At 35.9% G+C, this 25,428-nt stretch overlaps 1 protein-coding gene across 3 annotated transcripts in view; it reads left to right on the top strand.

Moving 5' to 3' along the window:
- PCCA (propionyl-CoA carboxylase subunit alpha) overlaps positions 1-25,428 on the top strand; it is a 243,730-nt gene that overhangs the window by 141,588 nt on the left and 76,714 nt on the right. For all 3 annotated transcript variants that reach the window (XR_005556076.1, XM_039337756.1, XM_039337758.1), the window contains exon 19: positions 20,978-21,080. Coding sequence is in view for 2 of the 3 variants with exons in the window: in XM_039337756.1 (XP_039193690.1) it covers positions 20,978-21,080 (103 nt within the window). In the remaining variant the exon portion in view is untranslated. The remainder of the gene's footprint in view (positions 1-20,977; positions 21,081-25,428) is intronic.

The raw sequence follows: 25,428 nt of genomic DNA, 5'->3' as shown, positions 1-25,428 counted from the left end.
TTGAAACACTAATTGCGGTGGATTTGCAATAAAGCAAAGAAATACTGGGGTAAAATTCATATTTTAATTCAGAAGATTTTTAAATATAATTTTAAGAATATAAAAATTAAACCAGAGATGTTTCTTTAGGCTTAATGGACAAAGAACTTGAAAAAACTTGCTCTTATATATGTTGATAGCAGCAAGAATGCTTTAGGCGCAAACATGGAAAGATACTTTAATTCCCACTAGGACAGAGCAGTGGTAGTGCAGTGGTTAGAATGCAGTATTGCAGGCTGGTTCTGCCAACTACCAGGTGCTAAATCCTGACTGGTTTAAGATTGACTCAGCCTTCCATTCTTCCAAGGTCAGTAAAATGAGGACCCAGATTGTTGGGGGCAATATGCTGACTCTGTAAACTGCCTAGAAAGTGCTGCAAAGCACTATGAAGTGGCATATAAGTTTAAGTGCTATTGCTAAAAGAGATGGCTAAATTAAGTGCTCTAGTCAAAGAAAAGAATACATCCAACTTTGTTTCTACTTGAAAACCATTTCCTGGTTTTGTGTTTGAGGTGGAAAAAAATGAAGCTTTGACTTTGGGTTTTGCCGATTAGATAGATTTGCCGTTATAGAAATGGCTAGTACATATTAAGTATGTAAAAGTAAAAAGTTGAGGATATAATATTATTTTATTCAACTGTGTTAAAAAGAAGTCACTGCTTTTCTTTCTTTTTTCTCCTTTGCTTCTTTCTCTTCCCTTTTCCCTCCCTATTTTCCCCCTATTTTCATTTGTATTTTATATTTTTATAAGCTTAATATAATTATTTAAGAAAAACACTAACTATGGTTCCTATCTTACTTTTCCATGTCTCTTGGCTTTTTGTAACCAAAGTGGTTAATTTTGAGCAGCTTCTGCTGTTACTTGCTAAAAGTGAATAAACAAGGTGTCAGGTGTTTGTTCACAAGAAATACCTAGAATTCTGGCTGATAATTTATCTCAGATACATGTGAAATTAATAATAGAAATATGGTCCTAAATATGTCAGGGATAGTGGCTGACAGTATTGCGTTATTGAATATAAAAATGATTATCTTGATTATCTTGCCTAATAGGGGAACTAGTTATTCCAGGATAATCTATCACCTAAATGAACCATTTTCTAGTAATTATAACTATACATGTACAATTATTACAACATGCAGTTGCCTGCATGTAAAATCTGTGGCTTTGCATGCACACCATATCACGTAATGCATGCATATGCATTATGCGCGTATACATAATTTCAGATGCACAGTATGTGTAGGTCCACTTCCCATGGTTTTCTGCAGATGTTTGGTTTAGTCAAGAATGCAAACCATAGGTAATGTGATTTTAAGTGTATTTGGAATTTTCAAAAGCAGCTGGCCACGAGAGAAAAAGGAAATGAGTTGGAAGAAAAAGACATCCAAAGGCTAGTGGAACTAGTTTGGTGGTATTTTGATTCCTGATAGAAAAGTAAATGTATATATGTTCATATACATATTTGTGAGTCAGGGTTTTTGTTTCGAAGAGGAATCTTCTCTGTGGTTCTTCTGTTGCAAAAGATGGGTAAGACCAAATGGCATAATTATTGTTAGAATACTCCTCTGTGCCCTGTGATGATTCCAAAAGCTCTTGCACAGTTCACTGGTATTATTGTAGTTCTTTGGCTACAGGATATTTGGCAGCTGTTGCACCCCACTGGCAAATCCTATTCATACTTCTTTTCTATTCACCACTGCTGTTGGAGAATTGATTTCTCCCTCCTCTGCTCTAACCTTTCCCAATTCATTTTGGATTGTTCAGTGTGAAACATTTTAATTTCATATCATAAAGCCATTCAGCTTTCAGCCTTTTCCTTTTTGTCTTTTTAACTTGTCACTAGGGTAACAGTAGAGCATGCTTCCTCTAGGCAATCAGCTTTATATTTTGCATGCTTAATGTTGCATTAAGTGCTTGCATTTTTGTTTAACCTTCTTAAATAATCTAAGCTCAATCTCATGAAGAACAAATGTAATGCTTCCTCCAAAACTCTCTTAAAATGTCAGAGATGATTGGTAAAAATCTGAAAGAGTGAAACAGAATATAAAGAAGGTCCTCTCTACATAAGTAATAATCTCCCCCAACAGTTAGACAGAAGTGTAATGTTACACAACATAATTATTCATATAGCTTGTAATGCACATCACCTTTCTAGCATTTATAATCGGAAATAAAAATGTTTACACATCACCACATTAAGGATGAATGTTAAAAAGACTAAAATTGGTATTCATTATATTTATGAAAAGTATGTTTTGTGATCCTGGTATGAAATGATTGACTTCTTTCTCTTCCCCACATTTGCTCTCATCCTATTTTCTTTTTCTTACATGGATTTATGAAACTCTCTTTGGATACTACTAAGAATAAAATTAAATCAGTTTTTATGTCTCATAGACAAAAGCTGCAGTGTCCATTGTTTTTCTTTAACTACAAAAACAAGTAGATCTTATATTATGCTTAGATAGAAGTGCATACTTATGAAAACATCAGAGACAAAGTGGTTTTTTGTGACGCTAGACAATAAAATTGATATTGTTATTTTCTAAAGTTTTTTGCTATATTTTTTTGGAAAGCATGGTAAAATTAATATAGCTAATATTGATATACTTGTTTGCTATAGTTACTCACATCCCAATGTTATTTTTTCCCTCTGGTTTTTTAAGTTAGCTTATAAAAACAATCTTTTGGGCTAATTTTATAAGCTTTTATTCTAGTTCCTTGTTTAAATTAGAGGGAAAGCTACTTTGTTATCATGTCTGCCAAAAAGGGGTTTGGCAAGGTTTGTGACAGAATTTAGCCAAAAAAAATCCAACATATGTAGCAGTTAATTTACTGGTAGCTCTACCCTCATGACAGAGCCATTCTTACAGAAAAAGAATTGATTTGCAATATGATATTTAAGATAGAAGTAGACTTTTAAATGAAGCTTATGTCCATCACAGTCAACCATATTCATCAAAGAAATAATATAATTGAACTCAAACAATCCCAATCTGTTATCAGATGACTGAGAGCCTCCATTAATTCAAATTATTACTTTTTAATTATTAGTTCAGCTTTAAGCCCACAATCTTACAGGAAGCTGTAAATCACCCACCCACTCACACACACACACAAACACACAAAAACACACACCTGCGCACACTCTGCATAAATGGACACAAACATAGGTCCACATCTTTATTAAATGTGAGCTCTTGGATCTGTTTCCATTTCATTATTGATTGCATTTTTTTCTGTCTCCCTCTTTTATACAGTACCCACATATGCTCATATGATGCACATGTGATTTGCATTCATGCTGCTTTTCAGCTTGGTTAAAATTTGTTAGTAACAAGCACTTACGTATATTGGAAAAAGATACATTACATATATTGTGCCAAGAAGCACAAGACAAGTAGAGAGATGGAGAGCAGTTTGACAAAATGATGAGTTGTGAACAAATATTTGCGCTGATGGAGTCAGCTCTTCCTTGCTGTTGTTCAGTCATCGTGCATCTTCAAAGCCATTTTACTCCACCCACCTCTTTTTAATAAATGTGTACATATTGATATTTAGAAAATTGTTTAAAGAGACAGTGTAGATCGCAGCAAGTGACACAGTTCTTCTTCATTAAGATTGTTGGTACAGATAGAAAGTTTATTTAAAATGTCTTTAACATTAGTATCTCAGTATTAATCCATTCCTGACACTTTCTTTTTATCTTTCTTGATTACCTTTTTTAAAAATTAATCTTTTTTTCTGTCAGCTATACTTTCTTTTTATACTTCTTGTCCAACCATGAAAACTGAATAGGTCTCAAAGTTACAAAAAAGACAGCAGTTCTAAAAGCAGTTAAAATCAGCTTTTGAATGGGAGTTATTTATATCAGTTTGAATGAATCAAATCATATCGGACTCATGTTAAAAATTATTTAAAAATTCCTCTCCACCTGAAAAATATAATGTACAGTTACAGATACCAAATTCCAGTTATTCCAGAAATTACTCATTTATAGGCTAATTGCTAACTGTAGATGAATCTTTGCTTTCTCTGAAAAAAGCAGGGTGACATTTTCCTCTTTCTTTTTATTTCATCTTTATGTTATCTCACATCCTTCATCAATATTTGCCTTTTATAAGTTTTCTTTCATTACCTTTTGTCTTTAGCAGCAGTACATAATATCTATGAGGAATGGACATAATTTGTATAATATACATCGCGAGTTTGACATGTCTGGTTTACACTATTCCATTGTTGCTAATGTTTTCATTAAACAACTCCAAATGAAATAAATTTCTCTTCTGACAGGAATCAAAATCCAGTTCTTAGATACTCAGTTGTAATTCTGGCCCCAGGGATATCTTGAAGTAGATTATTTTTGGATGGGTTGCAGTCTAGACAAGAAATAAAGTCAATCCCACAAGTCCTGTGCAAGACCAAGTGAAGAACTGACTGAGTGGCAGATTGCTGGAAATGACTCTGAAAAAGACTTTGAAGCTAGATAGCAGGTGATTTTAAAATGTTTGTAAGAATCTAATTGCAACTTCCATTTTGTGAATTGAAACATTGTTGATTCTCCATATGAACTAGACCAGGGGTAGGCAACCTTGGCTCTTTTATGACTCGTGGACTTCAACTCCCAGAATTCCTGAGCCAGCCATGCTGAGGGGAAAGGGAGAAGTTTCCAAGCTGAGCCATGCTGGCTCAGGAATTCTGGGAGTTTAAGTCCATGAGTCATAAAAGAGCCAAAGTTGCCTACCCCTGAACTAGACCTAGCTGTACAGGCAATCCTTAGAATGCTGGCATTCAACCACACTATGTAGTTAATAGCAGACTACAGACGCCTCTATAGCCATTGTTATCATTACAGAAACCCTCACATTCTATTGTTCTTACAACTGCATGCTTCAATTTCTTAACTTGAACATGGCAGTTATTAGCTGATAAATAAAAAATCCGTAAAATTAAAAATCTCCAGCCAATGTCACCTTCTTCCCCACCTCCATCAGTTTTTAGTTCACCTTGCATTTGTTTTTGGAATAATTTCTTTAGAAAAAAAAATGGCTGATTCTTATGAGGGAGAGAGCAAAGCTGTACCCGCTCTAAACTTTAAACATTCTGTGAAACTGTCTATGGAGATTCTCAGTCATCCAGGTCATAGTTATCCCAAAGATGCTTTTCTCACGAGGCAACTGGACTTTCTTGTTTTTTCTTTAAAGACGGTTTTGCTTCTCATCTAAGCAGCTTCTTCAGCTCTGACTGGATGGTGGGGAATGGAAAGATTTATATTCCTTGCAGATAGCTGGCATTTGCATTCTTTTAGTGAGCTGTTAGTGCTACCTGGAAGCTTATCTATGCCCTCAGGGTCACCTGAGTGGTGCAAATGTGCGTGGTGCCTTCTTGGAACTGTTGAAAAGACTATATTGTAGACTGAAGATAGATGATGGAGGGATACAAACTTATCTGTAAAACTGTGGCATGGTGCATTAAGGCTAACAGAGAATAGAGATGCCTTAGCAGCTGAGTCATGGTATCTGAAACAATGATCCAAAGGACCCTAGGTTGTTTAGTTCCATCTATTATTCTGAACTGATTGATTATCAAAGAGTAATATCCACAAATGTAGTGAGGTTTTAGTTTGTTTCTAAAAGTAGGAAACAATTAGACAAGAGTGGCTTAATGTCAGAGAAAGAAACTTGGGTAGGATCCACCTTAATGGATCAAGCAGTTAAAAGTGGAGATGGGAAGTTTGTGCCTTCAGACTTACCAGATTCTGTTAAAGATTTTACAGTAGAATTGGTTCATCTTTTCACTTTTACTGTCAGATTTACTGAGATGGCTGACAAATATGTTAGAATTATTTTCCGCATTGTTCAACTACTATGATATATTTACTTTTCCTCTTTGTTCTCGTTCACCTATTGAGAAACCACCTAATATGGAAAATCTTATAGTAAACAATGCTTGTCTGTATATATGAATGAATGAATGATCTAGGCAAGGGAACAGAAGGGGAACTTATCAAATTTACAGATACACTAAGTTGGCAGGAATAGCCAACACCCCAGAAGATAAGTTCAAGATCCAAAAAGACCTTGACAGACTTGAACACTGGGCCCTATCTAACAAAATGAAAATCAAAGTAGATAAAAGTAAGGTTTTACACCTAGGCAAGAAAAACCAACTGTTTAGATACAGACAAGATAAAACTTGGCTTAATGCCAGTAACTATGAGACGGAACTTGGAGTTCTAGTGAACTATCACGTAAATATGAGCCAACAGTGCAGCAGCAGCCAAAAAAGCCAATGCAATCCTTTGCTAGATAGAATCCAAATCACATGAAGTTCTAGTATCACTTTAAAAAGCCTTAGTAAGACCACACTTGGAATACTGCATCCAGTTCTGGTCACCACAGTATAAAAAAGATGTTGAGACTCTGGAAAGAGTGCAGAGAAGAGCAAGAAGAATGATTAGGGGACTGGAGGCCTGTAATCATTTAAAAATTTAGATTTGCTTGCAGTATACAAAGCTCTTATTTCAAAATGAATCCTCAATGCCTTTCTCTGTAACAAGAAGAGTACTTGAGCAGGGTTGGAATAGAAGACATCTGAGGTCCCTTCCAGTTTTATTATTCTATATTCTATGTTCTATTCATCTAAGTTAAAAGTTCCATGCCATAATTAGAGCTCCCAAATATACAACAATAGTTACCACAATTCTGCATTTGTTTTCTGTGTGCTGAATACTTTGCATAATATTTGTATGAGGTGCTATAATAGTTTTCAATTCAGATATCAAAGCCAAATCATTGTAATTGAATTAACGTCAAACTATTGCTTAATATCCTGATTTGATAGTCTTTTTACAGATAATGATATGTGAATTTACGTAGCATTGGCATTAAAAACTAAATCTATTTTGACACAACTTCAGAGACCTTTGAATGTTGTAAAAAAATTGCCGTGTCAACAAAAACATATGTTCATAATTATTTGTTTTAAAATGTGTGTGTGTATGTATGTGTGTGTGTTTGTGTGTAATTTGGTTAGGTGTTTCTTCCTTTCTGTTTTCTGTAATGTTCTTTTTGTCTTTGAGCTTGAGAGTATAGGAAAATGAGAGTCAGTTTTGTAGCGAAGGCAAAATGCTAGAAAAATAGAAACAAAAACTGCTTTTGATCTTTCTACAATGTTTTAAACTGTTATGTGTGAAACCACCGATAACATTTAAACAGGAGACCATTTTTCCTTTGTTTGGCACTCAGCTTCTGCTTAATTTTTTTTTCATCTTTTCATCAAAAATTCTGTGTTCTGCATAGCTGTAAAAGATTTATCTGGATTTGAACTTTTAAACAATGCTGAAATTGTTTTGTGTTTTCTGCCATAAAATGGGTGGTATGTGAACTTTTAAAAATTTATTATCCTTTATTCCCCTTGCCCTTCCCGTTAAAAGAAAACCACAATTTTTACGCTAGATCTAAAGTTTCATTAAAATTGCTTATGCCCTGTCCCAAGCATTTTAAGTGGGCCATCTGTCTAAACATCTCTCTATTTTTTTTTCTGATCATTTCCTCAACTTATTCATGAGCCATGGGAGGGCTCCTTTGTAGTCTCCATGTAGCTGGTTCAGTCTACCCCCACAGAATACATTGATGTACTTGCATAACATTTCTTTTCACAGTCCTGGAAATTCTCTGAACTTGATTCAGATGAATGGCCCACTTTCTGAAGTTTTTTCTCCCCCATCCCCTCCCCCCCTTTCTGTTGTAAAGATTAGTATTTAGAATTTGTCCTCAGTGGCTAAGAAATATAACATATTTATTCTTGATCACTTACAGGCCTCCAACTGTGAAAGTTATGATGAAAGATTTCTTAATTATTCTTTGACCATTGATGTTATTTAAAGTCAATGTGTTATTTTTATTTAGCGGCTGAAATAGGGAATTGTGCAGCGGGGAAAAAATAGCTTCTTAGTTTAGGTGAGTGTCATGCAAAATTGTTTTTCAGTGCTGGGGTTGATTTGATCTTCCCTGTGAATGTAAAAAACAACAACGTATTAATGTCATTATGCTTTCTTTGTTAACTAATACTACAAAATTTAATGAGACATTTCTTCCCATAACTCTTAACAACTTTTAAGAATCATCTACAGTGTTGCAAATGTAGATGGGAAAATCCCTCATTTTTTTCTGCAAATCAAATAAATTCACTTCATGTATGGAGGTTGATTTGTGACTATCAAAGCTTAAATAGAATAGATACATACCATAATAATGAATGGAGTTTTCATTGTTTGGACTGTTACCCAGTTAGTAATAATGTTGGGTTTTATATTATTGTATTATATTATTTGGTAATGTGTTTTTCTTTAGTATTTAAGTAACACATAAATATGTTGGATTGAGACAGCAGATAAAACTCTCATTTTATATGTAGAACACTGAAGTTTGTACCCTAAACTGCTGGCCCACGGCCGGATACGTCATGCTGAAACATGGCAATGGGGAAAAAGTCGCAATACGTTGCGCGATGTCACGTGATGTCACGAGTTTGATATGCCTGCCCTAAACCATTTGGTGAGGAGGCAAAAATGGAAGAAATTGACTATTGTAATTGTATATGTGTATTACAAACTATGTATATGTGATAGTTTCCTTTCTTTCTTTTGATAACCTGCATTAGTAACTTGATTAGTTATGTCTGGAGTGTCCAGGGTGCGAGAATGGAGTGAAGGGGCCTGCTGTCCTTTTTAGAGCTGCTTGTTCACCTATCATCCCCACCTGCCACTCAGTTCTTACCTGTGGCTCCAAGTAGCTGTAGTACACAGAGTGGCCATACCTGGTAAACAGTCTTGGCAAATGGATCAAACCAGGTGAGAGTAGCTGGTGGGTTTCCAACCCTTTGTGAGGCAGGGAATTTGTCTATCCCAACGTAAGAATTCTGCCCCTGGCAGATTGAGCAAAGGAAAGCAATCAACAGTTGAGTGGTCAAGAATGCAGGCCCAGCATGTACTGTATAATGGAGTGCTAAGAGCATAAGAAGACAGACATCTTGGTCATCCACTGCAACAGACGAGGTCCCCAGCTATAATGGGTACCCATGCCACTGCATTAAAGTTTCTTCTTCCAAGAAAGTGGGATTGCTTTTGTGCAATGGCTGTTCCACTTAAAAGTCTATCACACACAACTTTGTATTGTGCAATTCAGCTAAGTCCAAATATAATTCATTAAGTCCTATGGCCTTCGGGAGTGTGAAGCAACAGAACAGAATAGAATAGAGTAGAATTCTTTATTGGCCAAGTGTAATTGAACACACAAAGAATTTGTCTCCTGTGCATAAGCTCTTGGTGTACATACAAACAACAAAGGATAAATCATGATAATAATCATAAAATACAATAATAAATAAGATACAACACTCAGTGATAGTCATAGGATACTAAATAATCAACATAATAATAGGATACTAATAAAAGCAATCAACATAAATCATGAGATAAACAACAAAGTTATAGACATAAGAAGCTAAGGAAATAGGTAACAGGAAAGACAAGAAGGATAATAGTAATACAGTCCTACTAGGTCAGTGGTTCTCAACCTGTGGGTTGGGACCCCATTTGGGGTCGAACGACCATTTCACGGGGGTCGCCAAACAATGCAGTCCGCCATTTTTTTCCCCTTTTCCTTAGCTGTGCTACTCCCTTTTATTCTATTGGCTTTTGAAAGCCAATAGAATAGACTCTCTTGAATAGAGTCTAATTCTATTGGCTTTCAAAAGCCAATAGGAATTGTCCAGGCTGTCTCTGCCCTGCTGAGCCCGCCAAAAGTCCCATTCTGCAAACGGTGCTGCACCAGTTGAGTAGTCCTCGACTTACGACTGGTTGAGTAGTCCTCGACTTACGACCGGTTGGGGTCGCGGCATTAAAAAGATTGAGAACCACTGTACTAGGTGATTTGACATCCTAGGGCATAAGACAGCGTTGTGAGAATTAGTTGTTTAACAATGATAGCATGGGGGAAAACTGTCTTTGTGTCTGTTGTTTGCGTTTGGTATGTATCAAGAAAATAAATAGAAGAAAACTCAATTTCGGAGCTTGGAACATCCACATATTGCTGGATAAAGACAAGATGGCAAGGACAGAAAGACAAATAATGTTCATAGCAGCCAAATTTTGCTGTTATTGCATTTATATTATTGCACTTAGTTTGAGTTTGCAGATGACAGTTCATTACAGAAGGCTGTGAATAGATGGGAATTTCTATGAGGACATGGAACAGATTAATTGGAAAATCCCTACCAGTGACAAATTTGTCATTTTAGGCAACTTCAACACTAGGATGGGAACAGAGAGGGACAATTGGAATGGAGTCCTTGGGAGAGATGAGGTAAGAATACTAAACAGTAATGGCTTGCTGTTTTGAGATGTATGATGAGCACAACCTATGCATTACTAACAAGATGTTAAACTTGCAAACAAGTACAAACAATCTGGATACATTTCAGGTCCAAATACTGTCACCTACTTGATTATGTCATAGTCCTCTTAAAAACATCGTCCAACCATTCATGGTACTGAGTTCTGGATAGATCACAGTCAGTGGTTCAGTCGGTACTCAACCTGCATATCGATCTTTTACATCATGAGCAACCAAGGACTATCAGTATGTCTTTTAGCATCAGCAGATTTTGATATTTAGGTCAAGCCCAATGTTTTCAAGATGTATTTAATGAAAAACTCTCCAACAATTTACCACTTGTGAAAATCTGTTCTAAAATGTGAATGCAGTTTAAAGATGTGATCACACAGACTGCAACGACTCAGACTGAAAACTTGGGTGCAACAAGATTTTTTTGATGAAAACCACAAGATCATTTAAGCAGCCCTCCAGGCCAAGAACCAGGTCTGTACAGATTGGCAGAATGACTCTTCATCTGTATCAAAGAAAGACAAGTTTAAACCTGCAATCAAAAGTAGAGGTGGAATTGCAAAAAATGCTAAGAAAGGCTGAGCAGGTAAAATGCTATGCAGACATGCATGCCACCAGAGAGTTCTTCAGTGCAATATAGTCAGCTTATGGTCCTTCTAAATCAGAATGTTCCTCGTGTCATCTGATAGATTGAGCCTGATCAAGGACCAGAAATGATTGAAAAACCACTGAGCTGAACGTTTTTCCAATTTACTCAATAGGCTGTCCACAGTTGACCCTGATGTCTTACAACAGATTCCTCAGCAGCCAGTCTTGGATGCCCTAGACCTACCTCTCTCTGCTGAAGAAATCAAGCAAGGATTCTCACAGATGAACTCAAATAAAGCAACAGGAAAGGATGGCATTCCTGTTGAGATCTGCAAAGCACTAGACCCAAAAACTTCACAGATATTTCAAGATACTTGGTTCACAGAGGAGATTCCATGATGCCCTTCTGGAATAAATGTCTCTCTCTATAAAAATAAGGGAAGTACATCAGACTGCAGAAATTACAGGGATATTTCACTGCTGTTCATTGCAGACAAGATCCCCTCCCCCATTCTCCAGAAAAGAACCTCTCAGAGAGTGGTTTTCGGCCAGAATGGAGTACAGTAGCCATGTGGCAAGTCCAGGAGAAGAGTGGCAAGTAGAACAAGCCTCTTTACTCTGTCTTCACTGACATGACAAAGGCATTTATCACTATATTCAGGGAGGCTGTCTGGATTGTCCTATTTTGGATGCTGGAAGAAATTTGTGAAGTTGATTCAGTTGCTCCGTGATGGAATGAAGGATAGGTTCTTCACTGTTATGATATATCACCTGCATTTGCCACTTCCAGTGATGTGAAGCAAGGTTGTGTGCTAGACCTCTTCAATCTTTTCTTCACTTGCGTCTTGTCATGTGCTGTCCAGGGTCTGAAAGAGGGAGTGTACATCAAGTATTTGTTGGACAGCTTTCCTTTTGACCTTCATCACTTGAACACATGAGGTGCCTCCATGTGGTCATTCAAGAAACCCTTTTTGCTGATAATTCTGTGCTCCTGGCATGTAAAGACAGCGATACTAAACAAATTCTCAGATACTAAGCTTATTGAAATAGAACATTAATTGCTTGCATTTTCTCTTGCACTCATTCATCTATTACTCAGCAGTCTCTTGCAACTAAAGTGGACCCAACTTCCAGTACAAGAACGTGGCATTTTTCAATCCGGACAAAGGGGGCTCCAACTGGGATTTTTTTTTTTTTGATTCAGGTCTTTCATAATTTTCTGGTTATTTAAATAAATTGCATATTGCTGACTGTTTAAATGTTTATTTCTCCTGCTAATAGTTTATTCTTTGGGAATTGCTCCTTTTATCTTGATATGCAGGCGTCTGATAAAATGAAGATGTGTCTTACTATTGGGCTGTCTTTTCTTATATTAATGGTAGCTCTGAAACTTTTGTAGAAGGAAATCTCTTTATTTTTATCAAATGGGAAGTTCAGAGATAGGAGAACATATTGTTTTACCCTTTCTATCCTGTTGCCATAAGAATAGAAACCAAGAATTCAAGGCAATTTGCACCTCTAAGAGAAAATCCCAGCTGAAACCAAATCACCAACTGTCCAATCTTCAAGAAGATCTACATTTCCTAATATTCAAAAGTTGAAAGAGTGGGGAGGAGGCCCAAACAGCAATGATAATCATAACCCTCAGGTAATTGTTAAACTACAAACTTCTGAAACTAAATAATAACCAACATATGAATTTTATAAAACACATCCCATCACTTTGTCCTATCATCTAGACAGCTTCAGGAAGAGAAACGTTGACTGATTTCAGAGAAATTAAACCAGTGGCATCCACCAAGAATACTTCATCTTCTTGATCTGCTGTGTGATCTACATAATGTCTAAAAATAACAGCAAATGAAGAGCTGTTCTAGACCTGGTCAGCAAATTAGTATTCAAGAGAAATGTTTTACATGCAAACATCACAGTCTTTCCAGTAGTAGCTTGATATATTGAAACTACTGTAGAAGCCTTCTCCAACATGTCCATATAAAAGCTGTACTAGTGATCTCCCTTTGAATATGCACTTTTTTCTTTCAGCTTGTCCATGGCTCCAGATGATTGATAAAGGCATTACTGCTCACACTCTCATGAAAGAGAAGCTGATCTTTGTGATTACGTGTTCAGTCAAACACATGATGGAGACTCACTATTCCATAGCAGGGTGTATGGAATTTAAATCTGTATGGATTTAAATTTTGGGAATAGAGTCTGAGCATGGATGTATTTTGCCAGAATGTAATATGGTATGGAAATTTTTTGCAGCAGCATCTAGCCTTCAGATCAAGCCTTATGATTCCGAGTAAAAAGTAGAAACTGCAAACACCCTCTCTTCAGAAGATCCTTTCCCCCTGAGGTCAAGGGGCTGATCTGAAACTGATAGCTTCAGACAGGACTGCTCAGTTTTTATGTATCATATTAATATAGTTATTTTATGGCCACACTTTGTTGTCTTACTAATAATAGACACATTGAGTAGACCTAATAAATTAATACTTGACTGGTTGAATAGTTTATAGACAATAGGGCAGTGATGGCGAACCTTTTAGAGACCGAATGCCCAAACTGCAACCCAAAACCCACTTATTTATCGCCAGGTACCAGGTGGGTGTGGTTCACTGGGGGGCGTGGCTGTGGTCATGGCAGATTGGGTGGGTGTGGCCAAGGTGGGCGGGATCACCTCGATATTGCTCGTGGGGAGGGACGCCTGTGGGGGCCGGGCAGGGTTGGGGGAGATCCAGGGGGTCTCTGGCAGGTGGGGTGGTGGGCAGGAGGCTTGTCCTGCGGGGTGAGGCAAGGCGAGGCAGGGCAGGGGTGCCATTGTCACAGAGCAAGGTGAGGCAGGGGCTGATGTGTCCGCTGCTTGACACCATCGGCCCCTGCACACAGAGGCCAGTGGGCGCATGGGTGCTGGGATGCATCCGGCCATGTGGGACCTCCGCAAGTTAGCGGGCGGCTGGTAGAAGAGGGATGGTTGCCATCTCCGGGGCATGGCGCGTGTGCCCACAGAGAGGGCTCTGAGTGCCGCCTCTGGCACACATGCCATAGGTTCGCCACCACTGCAATAAGGTGTTGGCAAGAAGGTAAAATGTCTGGCAGATAGAAATCAGTATTTTAATGCCAGTAATAAGGAAAATACTATTGCTGAATGGTAACAAAACTTCTGGAAATGAAGGAAGTTGCATAAACACTGGTCCAACTATGTTTCTGAAATGCCATTTAAATAAAAGGAACATTCATTGCTTCCATTTATTCCAATGTAGCAGTCACAATTACCTTAATGCTTGTGGTAAAACCAAGCAGATCAAAGAGATTTTTTTGCCTGAAGAAAATGTTTTTGATTTCTCCTGGTAACATACCATCGTTACCATTGCTACTTTTTTTTAAATCTTCTGTTACTTTATTTTAGCAGATATTGAGGAAACCTTCTTCCTAAATTTCCTCAAGCAATCTGTCTAGCTCAGGGTTCTACAGTTTTAACAGGCAATTAAATAGTTTGAACTGTTCTGAACTTCCAACACCCCTTCCAACAACCCAGCAGTGATTGCATGTTGGGCACCTGGTTAACTAGCCTGCATTTATGGCCATTTGCAGCAACTTGCAATTATGTGACTGGGTTTTATGACAGTTTTGTCAAAAAATGGAATTTTTTGTAATGCAAATAAGCCGGGTAGGTGGTTGGCTTATCAATTAAGGAAGAAACAGAGGTCGAGAATTATAGATAAAATAAATTATAATGGCAAAGTGGTTTTTCAGAAAGAATTGATCAAAAATTTTTTTCTAGATTTTTATACAAAATTATATATGGGTCAGAAGGTACAGAGTTCGGATATAGATAAATATTTACAAGATGCTCATTTTCCGAAATTAACAAATGATCAAAGAGATGAGATTAATGGATTGATTACTTCACAGGAAATTATTATGGCAATTAAACAACTAAAAGTTGGTAAAGCACCTGGTACTGATGGATTGACATCAATTTATTATAAAATTCTAAGTGAGGAGATGATAGAGCCCTTGAAAGAACTTTTTAATAGTATATTAATGGGTTTAGAAACACCTCCATCTTGGAGAAGGGCTTTTATTTCTTTGATTCCAAAAGAGGATCAAGATCTTACTTTACCTAAAAATTATAGACCTATATCTCTTTTGAATATAGATTACAAAATTTTTTCAAATTTTTTAGCAAATAGACTTATGATTGTATTGAATCAAGTGATACATACTGATCAAACAGGTTTTATAACTGGGAGATATATGAAGAATAATGTTAGACAAATCATTAATTTAATAGAATATTTGGATAAAAATAATCAGATTCCTGCAGGTTTGATTTTTTTAGATGCTGAGAAAGCTTTTGATCAGTTAAATTGGCAATTTATGTTGAGGTTGGTTGAAGAGATGAATTTTGGGGATAAAATTTTGCAAGCTCTTAGAGCAGCGGTTCTCAACCTATGGGTCGTGACCCCATTTGGGGTTGAACGACCATTTTACGGGGGTCACCAAACAACGCGATCCACCATTTGTCCCCCTCAGGGGGCGCCGCGCATGCGTGCCGTGCATGGGGGCGCCGCCATGCATGCGCGCCGTGCATGGGGGCGCCGCCGCGCATGCGTGCCGCACATGGGGCGGTGCCACGTGTGCATTGCCCCGCGCATGTGTGCCACGCATGGGGCGGCGCCACGCATGCGCGTTGCACATGGGGCGGCGCCATGCGTGCGGGGGTCGCTGTCACACAAAGGTTGAGAATCGCTGTCTTAGAGGTATTTATCAAAAACAGTTGGCGCAACTTATAATTAATGGAGGTTGATCTGATGTTTTTCAAATCGGAAAGGGTACAAGACAGGGATGTCCATTGTCCCCTTTGTTGTTTGTTTTAACATTAGAAATTTTGTTGATTAAAATTCGTGAATCATCTAAAATAAAGGGAATAATGATTAATAAGAAAGATTATAAATTAAGAGCTTTTGCTGATGATTTGGTTGTTACTTTGTCTCAACCAACCTATTCGGTATTGGAGTTGTTACAGATTATAAATCAGTATGGGCAAGTTTCTGGTTTTAAAATCAATAATAAAAAGACTAAAATATTATCTAAAATATGACTAATTCGGATAAGGAGATCTTAGTTAATTTGACAGGTTTTGAAATTGTAAAAAAGGTAAAATACTTGGGGGTTTATATAACTGCTTCTAATGTAAAACTGTATAAAAACAATTATGAAATGTTATGGCTTAAAATGCAGAAGATTTGAATGATTGGAAAAAATTGCAATTATCTTTGTTAGGGAGAATTGCTGCAGTTAAAATGAATGTTCTGCCAAAATTTCTTTTCTTGTTTCAAATGATACCTATTTTAAAGAAAGAGGTAAATTTAGAAGAATGGCAGAAGGGTATTAATAGATTCATTTGGGCTGGGAAAAAACCAAGAGTTAAGCTTAAAATTATTCAAGATGTTCTAGAGAGAGGTGGACTCAAGGTGCCGAATTTGAAATTGTATTATGATGCGGTGGTTTTAATGTTGATCAGTGATTGGGTTAATTTAACAAATTTAAATATACTTTTTTTGGAGGGATGGGATTTATTATTTGGATGGCATGCATATTTAATTTATAATAAAAAGGTGGATAGGGTTTTTAAGTCCCATGTTTTAAGAATTGCTTTATTGCGTGTCTGGAAGAAATATTATAGATTAAATTTTAAAATACCGTTGTGGGGAATTCCTGGGCACGCAATAGAGGGGATAAGAAAAGGAGTGAAAATGGATAGGATTTCTTACAAACAATTGCTTATGTGGGAAGGGAATAACTGGCAATTAAAATCTATGGAGGAATTAATGCAAGAAAATATTATTTATTCTTGGTTCCAGAATAGGCAATTATTAGAAAGATGAAGTATAGATCAAAAAGTGGGTTTTGCTATGGAAGATGTGAATCTGATGAAACAAATTAAAGATCAAGGTAGAGTTTATAATGCTTTAGTGGAATTGGATTCAGAAACAGAATTAGTTAAAGATTGTATGGTTAAATGGGCTCAGAATTTTGAAGAGCCGATTTTATTAGATACATGGGAGATAATTTGGGTGAGGAATGTTAAATTTACTCAAGCTCAAAATTTATGAGAAAATTTTTATAAAATGTTTTATAGGTGGCACCTTGATCCACAAAAGTTGTCTCATATGTATCCGAATGTACAGCCCAAATGTTGGAGATGTGGTTGTTTGGATGAACGTATTATCATATTTGGTGGTCACGCAGAAATGTAAAGGCTTTTTGGATTAAGATTTGGTGGAACATTCAGAAGATTTTTAATAGAAGAATAAAATTTACACCACAATTATTTTTGTTAGGTATTATTGTAGATTGTGATGCTAAAGAGATTACCTTAATGTTAAATTTTATTACGGCGGCAAGGTTGCTGATTGGGCAATATTGGAAGAAGGATTCCTTGCCTACTATAGAAGAATGGTTTCTTATTTATCAGAAATGGCAAAAATTTCAGATTATCTGAAAGACCATTCACAAGAGAGATATATCTCTGTGTGGAAAAGATGGGTAAATTTTGTACAGAATAAATATGGAATTAGAAAGTATTATTTAGCTTTTGAATAATCTATAGTTTAAAGTGGGTATGGTTGGATTTGTAGTTTCTATGTATTGGAGTTAAAGTACTTTAAATTTTTTGGATGTAAGTATAGTTGATTGATGTTCATTTAATTTGTATGGGTTTTTTTGTTTCTTTAACCCTGTATTCAGCTCTGGGAAGGAGGGGGGAGGGTTATGGGGTGGGAGGGAGGTATTTTATTGTAAAAAGTTTATAAAATTTTCAATAAAAAAAAATGGAATTTACTTCCAGTTTTCAGCAAAACTGGTCCATAGTGAACCATTGGTTGTTTAAAGACCATAGCTTTCACTTTACAGCCATGAAGTTTGCTTAAACAGCTACTGCAAAAAGGGACATAAAATCGAGTTGTTCACATGGGTAACCCATTTTATAGCTGTTATGACGTGTGACCATGATGGCAAGCTCCATTAGAGTAAGTCATATAGATAGTCCTTGAGTTACGACCACAATTGAACCCAAAATGTATGATGCTAAGTGACACATTTGTTAAGTGAGTTTGCCCCATTTTATGACTTTTCTTACCAGAGTTGTTAAGAGAATCGTTGCATTTGTTAAGTTAGTAACATGGTTGGCAAGTGAATCTGGATTCCCCATTGACTTTGCTTGTCAGAAGGTCACAAAAGCTGATCACATGACCCCGGGACACTGTGACTGTCATAAATGTGAACCACTTGCTAAGCATCTGAATTTTGATCACGTGACCATGGGGAATGCTGCAATAGTTGTAAGTGTGAAAAACAGTCATAAGCCACTTTATTCAGTGCCACTGTAATGTTGAACGGTCACTAAAGAAACTGTTGTAAGTCAAGGACTACTTGTATGTGTTTTAAACTGAAGATATAAGGAATTGTAGCTTAGATATGTCATGAATCTACTGTACTGAACAATTAACCTTGCATAATAAATTCAATAAAATTTGATTTATCTAGGATGCTGAGTCTTTTAAATCTATGAATTTGTTGTTACAGTTTAAGATTGATTGTTTTATATACAAATTATAGTTTTAATCTACATACATCAAGAATTCAGTTCCATTATTATTACTTGTTTGTTGTCAGGAAGTTTTCTTTTTTTATTATTATTTTTTTTACAAAAATTTTATTGAATATACAGTTTAAAAAAAACAGTGGACATAATATAACTTTCCTGGTTTAAACAATACAATTAATATTAACTTTCTTTACATTATAAAAAAATATGTATGTAGGATCTGTGATCTTTCTAATAAGCGTTCTTTCTACATTGTGGTGAAATAACTTTCAATTCTATCTTTTAAGGAATACTAGTATAAAGATTTCTAAACTATCAACTTATCAATCAACATTCATCCCAGCATTCCTCCTTGACTCTAGCCATTTATACACTCCATTCCAAATTTCGAAATAGTCTGTTTCGGTTTTATTTTTAAGCTCTAATGTTAACCTATCCATTTCCGCACAGGATAGGATTTTATTTATTACTTCTTCTTCAGTAGGGGTTTCTTTTCTCTTCCATTTCTGAGCATAGGCTAGTCTCGCTGCAGTTAGAATATGCAGTACTAAATATAAAAATCCTTTGCTGGATTTCTCCTTGGTAATCCCTAATAAAATAGTTTCTGGTTTTAATTCAATTTTTTGTGATAATATCTCTTCCAACCAATTTTTTATCAGATGCCAAAATTCTTGAGCTTTTGGGCATTCCCACCACATGTGATAGTAGGTCCCTGGTAATTTTCTACATTTCCAACATATCAGTGAGGTTTTTTTGTCCATTTTTGCTAATCTTATGGGGGGAAGATGCCACCTGTAGAACATCTTATATAGATTTCTTTATAGGTGGTGGCTAACGTTAGCCTCCTATTCCTATCCCATAATAATTATTAATTACCTAAATCAATACTATAGCCAAAATTTTTGCTCCAAATTAGCATTGTATCTTTAACTTGTTCTTCTAGCATGTCTTGTTCTAATAAATATTGATATATCTTTTTTATTGTTTTTATCTTCTGTTCCTAATAAGATTTTATCTAATTCTGTGTGTTCTAATTTTATCCCGGGTTCTTTTTTATCTTTTCTGTATCGTGATTATATTTGCAGATATGCCCACCATTCCAGCTCTATGCCATCTTCTAATAATTTTTTCCTTGTTTTCAACTCTCCGTTCTCATCGACATTGGAGATATTTATGCACCCAAAATTTATGAACTTAGGAAGGGTAATTACATATAAAGACAGTCAGGAAGTTTCTTGATGACATATCTTCCTAAATGGGATTAAGTTCACCAGGCTTCCTTTTCTATAGATGTCATTAAAAAAAAATAGCATGGTATAGGATTATTTGTAGTATTTGTAGAGAACTGAAAAGAGATAGGCTTCTGGTGTAATGAAATCACTAAACATATGTTGAGTTATAACAAGGGCGTACAATCACAGAAGAGGAACTCAAGGAGAAAAGTGGGGCCAATTATGATAATGAACAGGTAGCCAAATGAAAAGGATGGAAGAGAGCATAGGGTAACAATGTGAAATTATGATTAGCATGGTAAGCAGCTGGCATAGCCTAAAAATTGTCAGATGTCTAGAACATCACAGCAGAATGAACTTTAAGGACAGTATGAAAGGACAAACTCTTTAATATGATTGTAAAGGTAGTTACTGAAAAATACAAAGTTTGCATTGGAGACTAGTAATTCCCTGAAATTTTCATTTTAGAAATCTTGAATATTACTGATTTGTATATTGAGCTAAACTCATTTATATGCTTCTTGTTCTTTGAAGTATTTCTTTCCAGAAATATATTCAAATATTGCTTCTTTTTCTTAAAATTTGTAATTTGGTCTGTTTTCAAAGACCCAGTGAATTTACAGTAAGGACTATTGGAAAAATTATGTATATTTCTATATTTTAACACTGAAAACCATTACTGCAGTTTTGTTGCTGTTTTTATTAATAAGAAAATAGTTCAGCTTGTTTATCTTTTAAGATAAATCCTCAGTAGGAGCACAATATTTCTGACATTGCTTATTTACAGAGCAGTTCTAATTCTCAGAGGAGAATTAGAATGTGGATACACCTGCCCAGAAGCTACCATTATATCGTGTCAGACTAAAGTATTTAGGATTTTGTTTCAAGTCTGAGTATAAGCCTCCCTCACAAACCTGTAAGACCAAAGACTGTAACATACTTGACCCCCCCCCAACTAGCGTTAGTTGAGTGGAGTTTGAAGAAGCATATTCATCACTTTTCTCTTTACAATTAAAAAGCACTAACTTAGCCAGCTTAATTAACCAAATTGAAGCTATTTATAATATGTTACCTTGTTTTGTTTTAGGATTTCCCTTGCCAAACCTAATACAAAAAACTGGGAATTATGTGTCCAGCTTGGAGACACAACTCATTCAGTTGTAGCTTCTTGTCAAGAATCCATTTTCTTCGTAAGTATTCTCACTGTTGTAATAAATAGCATTTTGTAATTGTGTGGTATATTTGATTAAGTTCCAAGATTTAAACTGAAGAATAAAAGCATTTGAGTAGTTTCCAGAAAGGGATATTTCTGTTGATCTGCTTTTAGGAAATAAACTATAAATCTTGTTGCATTGTAAAGTATATCAAGTGTTTTTTGATTTAAGTTTTTAGATCAATTTCATCAAAAGCATCTTATGTAATGGAATGTAATCATCAAAAACATGTCAGAATAAATGTACATGTCAGGCATGAACAACCAGGTGGTCCTTCACTTACAATAGTATGTTTAGTAACCAAAGTTATAATGGCACTGAAAAAAGCAACTTATGATCATTTTTCACATTTATGAGTGTTGCAATGTCCCCATAATCACACAATTAAAATTCTTGATAACTGACTCGTATTTATGATGGTTGCTGTGTCCCAGGGTCATATGATCACCGTTTGTGCCCTTGTGACAAGCAAAGTCAATGAGGAAGCCAGATTCACTTAACAACCTTGTTACTAACAACTTCAGTGATTCACATAGCAAGAAAGCTCATAAAATGGGGGCAAAATGTACTTAACAAATGTCTCACTAGCAACAGAAAATTTGAGCTCGATTATGGTCATAAGTTAAGGACTACCTGTATAGAGTTCAAACTAGCTACTTTATTGTTCTATGCCTACTTCACAGGAATCTTCCCAGATTGGCAGACTAGATAAATCTCAACTGCATTCAACAAGTTCATGCTAATTCCCCATTTGAGCCCTCCTCCCATCTAGGACATTTGTTCTCTTAACAGCTTCAAATAGAAAAAGGTGTTTCAGAATGCACATGGGTTCACATGTAGTAACTCATCATCTTGTGGACCCTCCCCAATCCTTGCCACACCTCCCTTGCACTCTTGTGTGCCCTTCCCTATCTGGCAGGACCTACTTGCCTGCTTGCGGGCATCTGGTATTTGCAACTTCTTGTCTTCTGCATTGACTTGGTTGTTGGGAGGTGGCAGGGGCTACCAAATATTACTTGGCAACACTAATTCCAGTCCCAATTGTTGTCCTAAATCAACTACCTGTATATGTCCTTCCTCAAAGTCAGTTCCTTAATTTGCAATTATTCCATTCATTGTGAGCTCTCTGGGCTACCCTGATCTTTCAAGAAGCTAATTTGTAGAGAGCAATTTGGCTTTGAAATGATGTCAACATACTTCCTTCTTGAGATTATTTATAGAACAAATATACTTTAAATTTGGAGCAAAACTAATAGTAAAAGTTAAAAACATAGATGCATATAGTTGTTATCTATTGTTATTACATATTTGATTTTACAAGTATGTTGAGTACAACAGCTGAATATATATAATAAACAATATACAAAAGATTTAGTTCTTAGAATTATACTGTCCTATATTCTGCTCCACAGTGGAGACTCTTTAGTGAGGAACAAAAAAATAAATATAAATAATTGTGGAGTGCCCTCTCCCAACTCAGTTCTGCTCTCTCAATATTGGTTTGGTTTATTTTCCTCTTTGCTGTATATATCCAGTGGTGAGATTCAGCTGGTTTGCACCACTTTGGCAGAAGCGATAACTAATTTTTTGTTCCCAGGCCCAGAATGGACTTCCAGAAGTGGCATCCACACAGAGAACTGGTTGTTCACATATTTGAATCCCACCATTGTATATATCTCGCAATGGGGAAACTGGAAACATGCTCATTTTGGTTCCCTCCTGATATTAAATATCTTGGGAATAATTTTTTTATCTCCACGTATCATACTTCCAACTGTTTAAATGTCAAACAGTTTTACTTTAGAATTCAGAGTAGTTTTTGGTTTTTGCTTTTGTCTTTTTACTGTCCCTTCAATCACACCTGGTATGTTCTGATATGGAACGCAGAGGAATTATTTCTCCAGTGAGTTTACTTCCAACAAGCTTTATATTGCTTTGTGGCTGGAAACCAAAATGAGGAACAGTTATATTTGCAGATACAATCTAGGAAAAAGTTTCAGATGCCATCTTACACATCAGGAAATAATTCACTGCTTTTATGAAAGCACTAGCATGAAATAAAATTTAAAAATTAAAGTTATTATTTATAGCTTGAAATAGTTTCATTGTGATGTTTTGCTTCAGGTAATCCATTTTGATTAGTTGACAAACTTGTATTTTCTCCAGCAATATTTAACACATTTATTCCACATATATATGTAGAAATATTTTCTTTTGAAGCACATTTTGTTTCTAATTTTTCACACTTACCATATTATTTTGAAATATTACGTCCACTTGCATTGCTTTTGTGACCTTGTTGATTAAATGCACCTTCTAACCATAATTGTTATTTTTTTCTCATCTTTCTTTACTGTTGTTCTTTAAATATGGATCTTAGTCCAACCTTGTATAAGACCTCCTGTTCGCATTAGAGGGACTAAATAAGTGTGAGGAAATAAATATTAAAAGTACTACTGTATATACAGCCAATCTTACATACTGAAATTATATATTCAGAATCATTATCTTGAATCTTATCAGGATATATATCAGAGGTCTTCAAACTTGGCCCTTTTATGATTTGTGGACTTCAACTCCCAGAATTCCTCCTTGGTCCACAGGCATGCTGGCTGAGGAATTCTGGGAGTTGGTCCACAAGTCATAAAAGGGCCAAGTTTGAAGATCCCCTGATATATATGGTAGGTTAGAAGATTAGAATTTTAGTTGGGCAAGATTGATATCAGGTCCAAGACCAAAGACAACACATCAAAATCCAATTGAGTCCAGTCTATTATTTGCTTCCACCTAAAGGACAGAATATTATATAATACACAGACACACACACTCTCTCAAGTGCCTAGAAAGACAATTAAGGGGAATTGTTTTTCATTTATCCTAACCAGCTCTCTGTTTTTTACTATATAAATTATCTCCTTTTTTTAATTGTTGCCCCAAGTGATTTTTTTTCTGTTTATTTTTCTTATCAATTGTTCTTATGGGCATATATTGACATAATTTTAGATGATTTGGTATTAATTCTAAAATATGTTTTAAAAATACTGGAATTCTGGGACATTTAATGAAAGTGAATACTTTTTTTTATCTCTGTACATTTCTGGATTCTACTGTGGAGCTTCAGTTAGAATGTTCTAGAAATAAGGAGTGTTTGGATCCTTCCTTTCTAGTTCATATGGCCAAGGGACATGGCTCTTGCTCATGAGGAGTAGACCTCTAATTAATTAAGAGTTCAGCTCATTCAATGAAAATAATCTGTGGTAAAATGTAATTTTAAAATTCTTTTATTACTTTTTGTTTTATGTCTTTTGGGGGTTAGTAATGTTTATTTTTCTCATTAGAGGAACCAAAATGAGTTCCACTCCATGCCATTCCTGGCTTATGGCCATAGACTCATTTTTAGGGAAAGCTTTAGCAGTAGAAGCAAATAGCTTCTGATGGTTATTACTAATGTATTTTGAATCTTGCAAGAAGATATTATTTTTATTGCTAGATCCTTTAGTTTCAGGTCCCAGTATTAGCAAACATCTGAACTCTGCTGTAAGCCCACACTGGCTATGCCAATCCTAATGTTTGGCATCACTGAAATAAATGAGACACACATAATTGCACAGTAGGTAGACTGTGACCATCTGCTTTGAAGTCATAGCTTATAACCGTGAACTCCTGCTGTTGGTTTGCCCATACTCAATTATATCTATTAGCATTTCCATGATAAAGTTGAAGTACCAGATATAAATCTGCCAAAGAAATAGTTAACTCTCTGTATCCTGAATATTAGCTCTTCATTTTTAACTGTTTCATTGATGGAACATGTCTGATGTTTGAGCTATTTCATCTTGTTAAGTGATCTCTGAAATCTGCCCAGTGGGGAAATTTCTCAGAATTATGCTGCCAAAGCTTGCTTTCTTTGCTCTAAATTTCATTGCCTTTCTCAGGGCAAGACAGGCGTATTACCATGACTTTAATGTGGCTCTTAAGGCTTTATAGAATGAAAAGAAAATAAAACTACTGTACTGACTAGATGTGCATCAGCTGTGACTAACTGTTTTGATGTAGCCTTTTCAAAAGACTAGAGCAGAGCTTTCTTTTTTGAAATGTGTAAAGCAGTGTAGACATAGTTTCTCAGATGGATCTAATTAGTCCTTCATAGGGAATGGTTGCCTATTTGTTGCAGCTGAATTCTCATTGCATTCACCCATAACTAGAAACACCTCAGTTCAAACACATTTTTTTCAAACAAAAAGGGGTTTAAGGCTTCATGTTTTACTGCTTTTTGATGTCTGTTTCTCTTTAACAAAGAGAACCTTATGTTTATACAACTGTT

Source organism: Crotalus tigris, unplaced genomic scaffold (genome assembly GCF_016545835.1).
Source record: "Crotalus tigris isolate CLP2741 ecotype Arizona unplaced genomic scaffold, ASM1654583v1 scf7180000017685.4511686, whole genome shotgun sequence".
Lineage (NCBI taxonomy): Eukaryota > Metazoa > Chordata > Lepidosauria > Squamata > Viperidae > Crotalus > Crotalus tigris.
The sequence above is the reverse complement of the archived record's forward strand: the minus strand, read 5'-3'. Positions and strand labels throughout refer to the sequence as shown.